General features: G+C 35.8%; 1 protein-coding gene across 1 annotated transcript in view; it reads left to right on the plus strand.

Annotated features, from left to right (window-relative positions):
• The window catches only part of LOC136856733 (zinc finger MYM-type protein 1), a 179,501-nt gene that overhangs the window by 16,112 nt on the left and 148,785 nt on the right, over positions 1 to 14,604 (plus strand). The window contains exon 2 of the mRNA XM_067134809.2: positions 12,943 to 13,001. Within this exon, the coding sequence (XP_066990910.2) occupies positions 12,963 to 13,001 (39 nt within the window). The 5' untranslated portion in view covers positions 12,943 to 12,962. The remainder of the gene's footprint in view (positions 1 to 12,942; positions 13,002 to 14,604) is intronic.

Here is a 14,604-nt window from a genome sequence, read left to right on the forward strand (position 1 = left end):
GATGTCAATTGGGAAGGAAAGGCGAACGACAGGAAGCATGATCAACAAATGGCAAATAAGTTAATATGGGAAGGACAGCTGATTCAGAAAGTGATGGAACCAACCAGAGGGAAAAATATCCTGGATGTGGTGCTGATAAAACCAGATGAGCTCTATAGGGAAACTGAAGCAATAGATGGTATTAGTGATCATGAAGCTGTTTTTGTCGTAGTTAAAAATAAATGTGATAGAAAGGAAGGTCTTAAAAGTAGGACTGTTAGGCAGTACCATATGGCCGATAAAATAGGCATGAGGCAGTTTCTAAAAAGTAACTATGATCGGTGGAAAAAGGTAAATAAAAATGTAAACAGGGTCTGGGATGGGTTTAAGGAAATTGTTGACGAATGCAAAAACAGGTTTGTACCTTTAAGGGTGGTAAGGAATGGTAAAGACCCACCTTATTATAATAGAAAAATAAAGAGACTAAGAAGGAGGTGCAGACTGGAAAGAAATAGAGTTAGAAATGGCTGTGAAAGTAAGGAAAATTGAAGGAACTTACTAGAAAATTGAATCTAGCAAAGAAGGCAGGTAAGGATAATTTGATGGCAAGCATAATTGGCAGTCATATGAATTTTAGTGAAAAATGGAAGGGTATGTATGTAAAGGTATTTTAAGGCAGAAACAGGTTCCAAGAAGGACATTCCAGGAATAATTAATGAACAAGGGGAGTGTGTATGTGAGGATCTTCAAAAGGCAGAAGTATTCAGTCAGCAGTATATAAAGATTGTTGGTTACAAGGATAATGTCGAGATAAGAGGAGGAGACTAAGGCCAAAGAGTTATTAAAATTTACATATTATAACAATGACATTTACAATAAGTTACAAAAGTTGAAAACTGGAAAAGTGGCTGGAATTGATCAGATTTCTGGGGATATACTAAAGGCAATGGGTTGGGATATAGTACCATATCTGAAGTACTTATGTGATTATTGTTTGGTCGGACAAGCTATACCAGGTGAATGGAGAGTTGCTATAGTAAGACCTGTGTATAAAGGAAAGGGTGATAGACATAAAGCTGAAAATTACAGGCCAGTAAGTTTGACGTGCATTGTATGTAAGCTTTGGGAAGGCATTCTTTCTGATTATATTAGACATGTTTGTGAAATTAATAATTGGTTCGATAGAAGGCAATTCGGTTTCAGGAAAGGTTATTCCACTGAAGCTCAACTTGTAGGATTCCAGCAAGATATAGCAGATATCTTGGATTCTGGAGGTCAAATGGACTGTATCACGATTGACCTGTCTAAAGCATTTGATAGGGTGGATCATGGGAGACTACTGCAAAAAATCAGTGCAATTGGACTAGACAAAAAAGTGACTGAATGGGTTGCTATATTTCTAGAAAATAGATCTCAGGGAATTAGAGTAGGTGGAGCTTTATCTGACCCTGTAATATTTAAGAGGGGAATTCCTCAAGGCAATATTATCAGACCTTTTATGTTTTCTTATATATATAAATGATATGAGTAAAGGAGTGGAATTGGAGGTAAGGCTTTTTGCGGATGATGTTATTCTCTATAGAGTTATAAATAAGTTACAAGATTGTGTGCAACTGCAGCGTGACCTCGAAAATGTTGTGAGATGGTCAGCAGGCAATGGTATGTTGATAAACAGGGTTAAAAGTCAGGTTGTGTGTCTCACAAAGTCCTCTCAGTTTTAATTACTGCGTTGATGGGGTGTAAGTTCCTTTTGGGGATCATTGTAAGTATCTAGGTGTTAATATAAGGAAAGATCTTCATTGGGGTAACCACATAAATGGGATTGTAAATAAAGGGTACAGATCTCTGCACATGGTTATGAGCGTGTTTAGGAGTTTTAGTAAGTAAGGATGTAAAGGAGAGGGCATATAAGGCTCTTGTAAGACCCCAACTAGAGTATGGTTCCAGCGTATGTGACCCTCAGCAGGATTACCTGATTCAAGAACTGGAAAAAATCCAAGGAAAAGCAGCTCGATTTGTTCTGGGTGATTTCCGACAAAACAGTAGCATTACAAAAATGTTGCAAAGTTTGGGTTGGGAAGAATTGAGAGAAAGAAGAAGAGCTGCTGGATTGAGTGGTATGTATGTCTCATATATTATTACAATATTATAAGTCCACCTGTTCAATACAATACAATATGATCCACTATTTCATATGGTCAAAATTTTTATACATAATTCATAAAAGTCAATGGTACATGTTTCACCCTCCTTACGGGCATCATCAGCCTATATCAATCTTAAAAATAATACATATGGAGTCATTCTAATCTGATAAATTATAGGTTAAAATGTTGAAAAATGATTTCGTAAAACATTATACAATAACATCTAAAACAACGATAATGCACCAAAGTATGTTAAAAGAGAGTAAATTAACTGTTTTTGAAGATTAAAACGTGGTTAAACATGAATTTTGAGAGTTTAAAACTAAAATGGATCCTTTTTTTTTATAATATCATTAAGACTGTGATGGCCTTGAGTATAAACACAATCATCAAAGGGGGATGTTTCTTCAATTCCTATAGTTTGAATCGAAGATGGTAAAATCACTGTCAGTTATTTAAAACGGAAGTGTGAACATAATAAACATGTTAAAATGTATACGGTTGGTATATCTGAAAGTAGAAAAGAAAATGGAACTTCTTGTAGAGGCGTTGCTAATGATAAAACGTATGTCAAAGCTAGCGGATGTCAGTAATTATGTTGGTAGTCGATTTGATTTAAAAGACAGTTAAGTTGATGTTATAATTCCGTTGAAACATTTGTTGGAAGAAATGATCAAGTTTTTCTGAAACAAAATGTAGAAGAAAGTTGGTTAAATAAAACCATACTGTACAAGAGACTTCCCGTACGTCAAAAATGCCTAAGGCGGTACTTACTCGTACGGTGCGTATTAAGTACGTCGGGTTGTTTCAGCAACGCTAGCTTGACTGGGCTTTCTACTTCTAGTATTATAACGGTGTGGCTGAGGCCGTGAAGGACATGGAGGTGGGGTAATGGTGGGTGGATTCTTGCGTGCATGTGTTGTTATTGGAGGGCTGTTAGGAGCAAGATGGGCGGGCCTAACATTAGACGAGGTGGTGGAAGCTTTAGAACAAGAAGTTCTAAAAGTTTGCGGGATTGTATTATGTTTTGAATTCACCATGCCTAATAACTTTGGAGTTAGCTCATATAAAGGATTTTTTGCTTCCGTGGCATCGTTAAGATTATGGTCTTTGTTATAGGCTTGGTCTAAAAAGATGTAAAGATTTTCTAATTCATTCATAAGTTTTCCATTGCCTATACATTTTAGAATAGTGAGATCTTTATCAATTGATGTAAACTGATGTCCTGTTTCACTCATGTGTGAGCTCATCGCTGAATATTTGTTGTGCTTTAAGGCATTGTAATGCTCCATATATCTCGTATAAAAGCTGCGCCCAGTCTGTCCAACATAACTAAAGATTTATACAATAGTTAGCAAAGATCCTATCGTAAGAAGACAACGTAATTTAAAATCTATAATTAAGAACTCCACATTCCTTCTCAATGAACAGGAACAACAGAGACTGATCAACATGAACCCTAGCATTCCAATAGCCAGAGCCCTATCTAAAATCCATAAAAGCAACATTCCCGTACGTCCGATTATTAATTGCCATAATAGCCCTACCTATAGAGTTTCCAAATATATCCACGGTTTTCTAAAACAACATTATAAGTTTAATAATAAACTTCCTTTAAAGAACTCAATCAAATTTTGCGATATTTTAAGTAAATTTGACTTACAACCTAACCATATAATGTGTTCCTATGATGTCATAAACATGTACCCAAATATGCCTACTAAAGAAACAGTCAAAATTATCTATGATAATATTTCAAAACATAGCAGCTTGAGTAAGCTGGAAATTGATGAATTTATGAAGATCCTGAATTTTGTATTGAATAATAACTTTTTCTCCTTTAATGGTAAGATTTATCAACAGACTGGCTTAGCCATGGGTGACCCTTTGTCCGGCATCTTGGCTGACATTTACATGGACTCAATAGAATACAAGAAAATCAAAGAACATATAAAAGGTATATGTTTATGGCTAAGATTTGTGGACGACACTTTTGTAGTTATTGACAAAAATGTTACTAACAGCGACGAAGTTTTAGAGAATTTAAATAAAATTGACCCTAATGTAAAATTCACTAAAGAAGATGAAGTTAAACAGTCCTTAAATTTTTTAGATATAACGATCACGCGCGCCAATAATACTTTCGATTTTCAAATATACAGAAAACCCACACACATCTCCTATAACCATAAATAATTCCTCTTTACACCCTAAATCTCAAAAACAAGCATCATTCTATAATTTAATACACAGAGCCTTAAAAATCCCACTCTCCCCTAACAACTTAAAAATAGAATTAAACTATATCAGGAACTTGGCTAAGCTTAATGGGTTCAAAGTTGAAATGATTAACCAGTTAATCAATAAAGTTAAATATAAACTATCCACGAATCTCATTCCTGATAAACCTAAAAAAACTAGTTTCGCTACGTTTACATACAATAACCCGGCCATCCACCAGATCGCCAACACACGGAAGAAATATGACACTAATATTGCTTTCAGAACAGTAAATACAAATCAAAGTATATTTTTAATCATAATAAAGTCAATTATAAAAACAGCCGTTTTTCGAGATCTGGTATTTACAGACTAACTTGTGCTCAGTGTGGATTTAGTTATGTTGGACAGACTGGGCGCAGCATTTATACGAGATATATGGAGCATTACAATGCCTTAAAGCACAACAAATATTCAGCGATGAGCTCACACATGAGTGAAACAGGACATAAGTTTACATCAATTGATAAAGATCTCACTATTCTAAAATGTAGAGGCAAAGGAAAACTTATTAATGAATTAGAAAATCTTTACATCTTTTTAGACCAAGCCTATAACAAAGACCATAATCTTAACGATGCCACGGAAGCAAAAAATCCTTTATATGAGCTAACTCCAAAGTTATTAGGCATGGTGAATTCAAAACATAATACAATCCCGCAAACTTTTAGAACTTCTTGTTCTAAAGCTTCCACCACCTCGTCAAATGTTAGGCCCGCCCATCTTGCTCCTAACAGCCCTCCAATAACAACACGTGCGCAAGGATCCACCCACCATTACCCCCCTCCATATCCTTCACGGCCTCAGCCACACCGTTATAATACTAGAAGTAGAAAGCCCAGTGAAGCTAGCGTTGCTGAAACAACCCGACGTACTTAATACGCACCATACAAGTAAGTACCGCCTTAGGCATTTTTGACGTACGGGAAGTCTCTTGTACAGTACGGTATTATTTAACCAACTTTCTTCTACATTTTGTTTCAGAAAAACTTGATCATTTCTTCCAACAAATGTTTCAACGGAATTATAACATCAACTTAACTGTCTTTTAAATCAAATCGACTACCAACATAATTACTGACATCCGCTAGCTTTGACATACGTTTTATCATTAGCAACTCCTCTACAAGAAGTTCCATTTTCTTTTCTACTTTCAGATATACCAACCGTATACATTTTAACATGTTTATTACGTTCACACTTCCGTTTTAAATAACTGACAGTGATTTTACCATCTTCGATTCAAACTATGGGAATTGAAGAAACATCCCCCTTCGATGATTGTATTTACACTCAAGGCCATCACAGTCTTAATGATATTATAAAAAAGGATCCATTTTAGTTTTAAACTCTCAAAATTCATGTTTAACCACGTTTTAATCTTCAAAAACAGTTAATTTACTCTCTTTTAACATACTTTGGTGCATTATCGTTGTTTTAGATGTTATTGTATAATGTTTTACGAAATCATTTTTCAACATTTTAACCTATAATTTATAAGATTAGAATGACTCCATATGTATTATTTCTAAGATTGATATAGGCTGATGATGCCCATAAGGAGGGTGAAACATGTACCATTGACTTTTATGTATTATGTATAAAAATTTTGACCATATGAAATAGTGGATCATATTGTATTGTATTGAACAGGTGAACCTATAATATTGTAATAATATTTGAGACATACATCAACTTCAATACGGAACCAAAATGAGAATAGTTACTTGAGTGGTATGTACCGAGCTGTCAGCGGAGAGATGGCGTGGAATGACATTAGTAGACGAATATGTTTGAGTGGTGTTTATAAAAGTAGGAAAGATCACAATATGAAGATAAATTTGGTATTCAGGAGGACAAACTGGGGCAAATATTCATTTATAGGAAGGGGAGTTAGGGATTGGAATAACTTACCAAGGGAGACGTTCAATAAATTTCCAATTTCTTTGAAATCATTTAAGAAAAGCCTAGGAAAACAACAGATAGGAAATCTACCACCTGGGTGACTGCCTTAAATGCAGATCAGTTTTGATTGATTGATTGATTGATTGATTGATTGATTGATTGATTGATTGATTGATTGATTGATTGATTGATTGATTGATTGAGAGTATTTGTTGTTATGTTTTTACTTCTTGTGTTATATGAATGAGGCAGTTGTGGTATAGGGCGATTAGGTGGAGGAGAAGGGGCTATGGGCGGAACATTGGTCATTGGCATAATGTGAAGAGGGCAAGTGGGAGGCGTAGGGGAGGGAAATGTGGGCCGGGTGTTGGATACTAGATTAGCTTGTGGAGGGGAAACAAAAGGGTCTATGGGCGGTATGTTGGGCATTGGCGTGATGGGCTAGTAGAGGCCGTAGGGGAAAGAATTGTGGTGGGTGTTGTATTTGTTGAGGTATTGGAAGGTTTACGGTTGAAAAATTTTGAAATTTACTGAGTCTGATTTAAAAGCTTGTAGCAATTTTGGCAATTGTTCTATTAATGGGCTTGTTATTTTGATTGCATCATTTGGTGTTTTTTCACTATTGATCTAAATAAATATGAATTTTTTGTGTTTAGTCATTAACTTTCCTTTCTCAATTCTTTTTATTACCGTGAGGTCCTTATCTGTTGTGCTAAATTGATGGCTAGTCTCTTTCATGTCGTTAGCAATTGTGGAATACTTATTATGTTTTAATGCGTTATAGTGCTCCTTATTTCTTGTGATAAACCTGTGCCCAGTCTGGCAAACATATGAGAAATTGCACTGTGTGCATGTTTATCTATATTTTCTGGATCCCTGATATTCATCTTTACATTAAATTGCACTGTGTGCATGTTTATCTATATATTCTGGATCCCTGATATTCATCTTTATTTACATTAACTGTGTTATGATTTAAAAAGATGTTGCTATTAGTGTTATTTGTCCTAAATGTTATTTGTAGACCTCTTTTTTTCAAGGAATTTGTAATTTGGTGAATCGCAGGATTAGTGTAGTTGAAAGTAGCATATTTTGATTTTTTGGTCTTCTGTGGAGTAAGATTAATGGTCTGTTTAAGTTTTACTTTGTTAATGATTTGATTAATTGTCTCTATTTTGTAACCATGAATTAGTGCTAGTTCTTTTATAAGTCTGAGTTCTTTCTTTAAGGTAACTGGTGATAAAGGGATCTTGAAAGCTCTGTATACTAAGCTGAAAAAGAAGCTTGTTTATGGAATTTCAGATGAAAGGAATTATTTTTTATTTTAAATGGAGTGTGTGTCAGTTTTCTATATATCTGAAAGTCAGATCCAAAATCTATACGTGTTACGTTTATATCCAGGAAATTTAATGAACCGTTGTTTTCATCCTCTATACGTATAGCTGAATTTTGAGAAAATCGTATATAAGATGGCTGAAGATGCTCAATACAATGAGCGAAATATGTCCCAATTAACGTTTGTATTGTATTGTCCCTTTAGAGACAATAAACATTCTATGTATTGAATTGAGTGGATAATAAAATGTAAATGGCATTGTAAATACTAAGTGGTATGTTCTGAGCTGTCAGTGGAGAGATATCATGGAATGACATCAGTATACGGTTAAGTTTTAGTGGTGTCTTTAAAAGTAGGAAAGATCACAATATGAAGATACAGTTGGAATTGAAGAGGACAAATTGGGGCAATAAGAAGGGGAGTTCAGGATTGGAATAACTTACCAAGGGAGATGTTCAATAAAATTCGAATTTCTTTGCAATCATTTAAGAAAATGCTAGGAAAACAACAGATAGGGAATCTGCCATCTGGACGACTGCCCTAAATGCAGATCATAGTAATTGATTGATGCGAACATTTATGTTAATGCTATATATTATTAATATTATTAGATCAATACAACCAGCTATGGGCTGTGATTACACAAACTACATGGTATTTTTCTTTTGGAGGCTTACCATTTTGTCTTTATATTGTAACCAAAGGTTCTTAAATCTCAGGCTTCTCTTTTGTCACTTTTCTGCTGAGATGATGTGGGGTTTAGCATGATTCTTCCTCATATTTGCAACTTTGTTCTCAAAGTGGCTTTAATTTCTTTAGGGTTTATGCCTCCTTCCTTTACATCTTTGTGCACTTCTCTACACCAATGGGGATTTTTCCATTTTTCCTGATGAGCGAGTATTCTATAACATCCATCTATATGGGTTTATTCTCGGTATGTGTCCTTGAAAGATCAGCCTCTTCCTTCTGATTGTTTCGCCCCCTATGTCGGGCATCATCAGTCATATCAAAGCACCTCAAAATTACACCAGACGTCTGGTTGGGACTTATGAACATAATATGCGAGAGAGAGAGTACATTTAAAAAAAACACTTACAAGGTTTTATCTTAGACAAAATAACAAATTGACTAGTTACACGTAGTAAAATACGTTAGTGGTTCTTAACATTAAAATGAGGCCATCACATGTACAGTATAACAATGGAGGTAATTAAAGTCCATTTGATGTTGAGTTCGAAGGTAGTTTTACGTAGTGTATACAAATGTTGGAAAATAAAATACAATTTACAATTACTATACACTTATTTATAATTGTTCAAATTGGTGAGGAGAAACATTCCAATTTTGTCTATTTGTGATTTTGGCTCCAACCAAAATAATTCACCCAAGGATTCATGAGGTAGTCACCTCCATTGGTCACTCTCTATATGGATGGAGTGCCTAGTGCAAGTGAACTGCAGTTTTTATTGATTATAAAATGAGGCTGTGCTAAGACAGAATTAAACAACAATGTCTTCAAATGAAGGCAGTTAAAATGTCATTAGATTCTTCCTAGTTGACTAGAGGTTTGCGTATATTTTTGTTGTTGAAGTGTGGAAATTCAGTTGTTGGTTGAATGGGCAACGATTGAAAACGTTGTGCAGTGCAATCGGTGTTTGAGCTGTCTTACGTATGAGGGAATCTGAAATGGAGGATTTGTCTTTAATTAGTTAAGTGAAGTGACGGAAAAAGAGATGAAAAGAGGGGGGGGGGGGGGGGGAAATGTGAAAGTTGAAGCTTACCTTAAAAGCTGTTGAGCTGTTACCTAATTGCTAGGAGGTTTGTGGAGCACTGGCTGTCGCTGATGTCCTGCTCCTCGTGTTGTACGAATGACATCTTAGAGGAGGGGAGTGGATTTGAGAAGGCGGGGCTGTGGGCATGTGATTGGCGCTTAGGGAGGAGTTGTGTGTATTGGAGGGAGAATAGGGGCGCGATGAGTTGAACGGCTTAGTGGGGGTGCTTGGAGAGCTTGTTTTGAGGACGTTAAGAATTCTTTTGTCTTTCAGATTTAATCTATTGAGCGAAAATATAAATTGTTCGTAAAGAGGGCTTCGGTCGTCTATTGGATCATTTAAATTTTTATTCTTATTATCTGTTTGGTCCAAAAAATGTACAAATTTTCAAACTCGGTCATGAGTCTGCCTTTAGCTAGTCTTTTTAAAATTTGGAGATCCTGTTCAATTGTGGTAAAACTATGTCCGGTGTCTTTCATATGGATGCTCATGGCTGAGTGTTTATTGTGCTTTTGGGGATTGAAATGTTCTGCATATCTAGTTACAATGTTTCTACCAGTTTGACCGATATATGAACTGTTACACTCAGCACATTTCAGTCTATAAATGCCAGAGCCCGAAAATTTATTGTTGTCCGAGTTTATCCTATTGTGGTTGAAGAATAGCTTTTGACTAGAATTATGGGTCTTATAGGCTATCTTGATATCATGTTTTTTTTTAAGAGGTAGCGATTTGATGTATGATGGGGTTAATGTAGGTGAAAGATGCGTATTTAGGCTTATTTATTTTCATTGGGGAGAGGTTCATGGCCAATTTCAATTTCACTTTATTGATTATTTTCTGTATGATTGAAGGATTGTATCCATTGAAAACAGCTATTTCTTTTATGGTATTTATTTCTTTTTTTAAGTTGACGGTTGACATGGGAATTTTTAACGCTCTGTACACTAAACTGTAAAATGAGGCTTGTTTGTGCGATTGTGGGTGAAGAGAATCTTTTAAAAAAGAAAATAGTAGTATGGCCTTAGGAAGATAAAGTACAATTCTGATTGGCATACTTTTTTACATCATTCATGAATATATAAACTGAGTTGTTAGCTTCTTAGAGAGCTCCACATCACAAATTTATAAGAACACTAGCTGATGTACCCGTGCTTCGCTACGGGGTTCTCAGAAAGACTAACTTTGTGGTTTTCCTAACTGAAGTCAACATAGGTCATTACAAAAACGTCAGTAGGAATGTAGCGATTAAAAGCAAAATTATCATATAAAATACTCGATCAAATGAAAAACTACATATTTTCTCACTTTTAACGAACAGTACTATGGTGCCGATCTAGCAGTACAATATCCCAGAGCTGGAATGACCAGGCCACAGACAGCCATGAACACTTCTCTGCTATTATTCCGTTAAATATGCACACTTCTCATTCCAAGCAGTGCCTCAGAGTAGGGATTCAATAGCTCGAATGCTATGATGAGCCAGTGTGTTTACGTACCTTTAGTATCGGAAAATTTATGAAACAGAGGAATGGCATGCTAAAGAAGAAAGTTACCTAACTCCCCAGGTATTTCCCGCCAGTATTTAGGCAGACTGTTCCACTTGTACGACTGGGAGTGTTGGCTGTGTGGTTAGGGGCATGCAGCTGTGAGCTTGCATCCGGGAGATAGTGGATTCGAACCCCATTATCGGCAGCCCTGAAGATATTCCGTGGATTCCCATTTTCACACCAGGCATATGCTGGGGCTGCACCTTAATTAAGGCCAGGGCCACATCCTTCACACTCATATCGTCACCATAAGACCTAACTGTGACGGTGCGACGTAAGGCAAATGTTAAAAAAATACCCGGTACGCAGCAGTATTCCTATCTATCGGAAATGAAATGGCGTATGGCTTTTAGTGCCGGGAATGTCCGGGGACATGTTCGGCTCGCCAGGTGCAGGTCTTTTGACTTGACGCGCGTAAGCGACCTGAGCGTCGTGATGAGGATGAAATGATGAAGACGACACATACACCCGGCCCCCGTGCCAGAGAAATTAACCAATGATGGTTTAAATTCCCGACCCTGCCGGGATTCGAACCCAGGACCCCTATGGCCAAAAGCCAGCACGCTAACCATTTAGCCATGGAGCCGGACAATATCTATCGAAGATCAGTGGAAACAGAAGACAAAGCACATCACAACAAACAATGATCAATGTAATGTTATTGTTGATCAATTTTGTGAGTTTTCCAAATTGTAGTTCTTCACATTTAGTTTTCTTTAGACTCTGTGATATTAGGGCGTATTATAAAATTATTTATAGCGTAGACGGTAGTTCCTTATTCTCCGACTTCACATATAGATTTTCATTAAATCTTTTTTACACATTTTCTCGTGACTCGGCGCTGATAAGGACTTAGTAACAAAAATCCAAATTCATGAATGTCTCTGATCATAGCCGGTATGGTAACAATGTATAAGACATAAATAATCGGAAATATAATACTACATATCTTATGTAGTATTTATCGATACGACCACTGATAACATAATTATTTGGGAATTAAATTTTAGGCCTACCCCTAAACTACCATGTCTTTCAGCGTGAATAAAATTATTTATGGCCTAGATTATAGCGACCTATTCCCCGACGATGCATACCGATTGTCATTGAGATAGGACCACTAATAACATAAATATTTGAAAATTCCATTGTAGGTCTTCCCCTAAACTATCATTTTTCTCAGCGTTAATACAATAAGTTTTGGCCTAGATTGTAGAGACTTATTCCTCAACTTCCCCTACCGATTTTTGTTAAGATACGACCATTAATAACAAATATTTGAGAATCAAATTTTAGACCTTCCCCTAAACTACCATTTCACTCAGCGTGAGTAAAATTATTTATAGCTTAGGTTATAGCGACTTATTTCCCGACTTTGTATACCGATTTTCATTAAGATATGGCCACTAATAACGTAAATATTTGAGAATTAAATTTTAGGCCTTCCCCTAAACTACCATTTCAGTCAGTGTGAATAAGATTATTTATGGCCTAGATTGTAGTGACATATTACCCGACTTTGTATACCGATTTTCATTAAATTCTCTTCAGCCGTTTTCTCGTGATGCGTGTACATACATATAGACAGACAGACAGACAGATAGACAGACAGACAGGAATTACGGAAAAGTAAAAAGTGCATTTCCTTGTTACTGTGGGCATGGCTGATACAGAAATACCATCCTTTTAAAATTCTGAGCAATGTACAGACAAAACTCTTTTATATGTATAGATTTCGCTTACCAAATCTCAGGATTTGAAAGAAAATAATACTTTTATTGTTTCTTAAATACTCCTGCTTTGATATTACTGTAATTCTCTGCAGAATTTTGTTGTGGCAACCCAGACCTTTTGCCAAAATGTGGTACATCATTGATTCAATTACATATTTATGTGTACAGTATTCACTTTTATACTATTATTGGCCTGTATTAAGATAAAGCAACATGTTCTTACTTCCTCGTATTTTTCAGCTCATGGTCAATTGATCATCATGGATGATACTGTTCTTATCAAGTGTGAACCCTTTGAGGTGAGTAATCATACAGTATCTTAGACATTATTTATAGAGTATTCATGTATCAGTATGGATTGAACAGTGTGGAAAGTGTATGGTGAATTCTGTGTACCATTCATTGCTCTAAAACATCATTTGCCAAACTGGTACACATACCCTTCTCCATAGAGTTTCAGGAAATTTTGGGAAAGCTTGCTGAAATGTTTCCCCAGTATTGAATTTTGAAGTTATTTTTGTTGTTTTTTTATTTTAAAATATTTTTATTTACTTTAAGATATTTAGTGACGGGGAATAGCTTCCTCTGTTTGTAATAAGAAGAGGACTTTGATTGTACAAATGGAGATGCATGTAAGGCAGCAGAAGGGAGGAACATACCAGCAAATACAAAGAAGCACATCTCTATGCTATGACTTTATGCTGTTGAATAGTGAAGGATGGTAGAATCGGCAGTTTGTCATAAAAGGCAAACTAATTTATGACCTGAGCTCAGAGTTGGTTCAGGAAGTATTCTTTGTAGTGCAAGGGCATTGCTAGTTCTTGAATAATTGTTATATGAGTCGTCTATTTGCAAAACTGGTTTTCTCCAAAAGAAATAGAAAAAAATTGAAATCCACTCTTTGTGCTGAATGTGTTCTCTGTCCACTTTTACACAAGACAGAGTACAGAGCTCGATACCTACATTCGCTTAAGTACGGTCAGTATCCAGTATTCGGGAGATAGCGGATTCAGCAGCCCTGAAGGTGGTTTTCTGTGGTTTCCCATTTTCATACCAGGCAAATGCTGGGGTTGTACCTTCATTAAAGCCACGGCCGCTTCCTTCCCGCACCTAGCCTTTTCCTGTCCCATTGTCCCCAAAAGATCTATCTATGTCGGTGCGACATAAAGAAACTTATTACATGCGATAAAATTCATTTTTGGGTCCATATTCAAAGTATTTGTATAAATAACACTAGTATGTTTTTATTATTCTCCCACCTATTCATTACAATACAATACTTTGTCCTTATCAAAATGTTAACATAAAATTAATACATTAGATGGTGTATGTTTCGCCTATCAATAGTGGGCATCATCAGCCATTTTTACCTTTGGAATAGATCAGGTACCTGATTGGGAATGACAGATGAATACTGTTAAAAACTGTCTTGTAAAATGTATTAGAGATCGTTAAACAACTATTACAATATAAAAAATGAGGTATAATATTACTTAACAATATTTGTGTTAATATGTGTGTCTAAAAATATACAACATAGGTAGTTGGTTCTTGATATTAAAAGATGTTACAATAAAGATAAAAATCAGAAAGTCCATTCCATATAATTGTCAAATGACGTGTTAGAAACTTGAGGAAAGTTAAGCATTAGTAATGGTCGTTGGTTCTTGAAGTTTGTTTGTTGATTGATTTTCATTTATATGCTTACAAATTTGTAGAATTTGTGTATGGCTGGTTCTTTTTAAGATAATATTAGTTGGAATGCTGGTGCTGTAGGTTATATTGAAGTTTGTGTAGACGTCATTAGGCCATCTTCTTTAATGTAGTATTTGTGAGAAGAGTTTGTTGTTGAGGTGAGCGTTTTAATCAAAAGTGAACATTGTTGTCAATCAGTGGGTAGCC

Source organism: Anabrus simplex, chromosome 1 (assembly GCF_040414725.1).
Source record: "Anabrus simplex isolate iqAnaSimp1 chromosome 1, ASM4041472v1, whole genome shotgun sequence".
Lineage (NCBI taxonomy): Eukaryota > Metazoa > Arthropoda > Insecta > Orthoptera > Tettigoniidae > Anabrus > Anabrus simplex.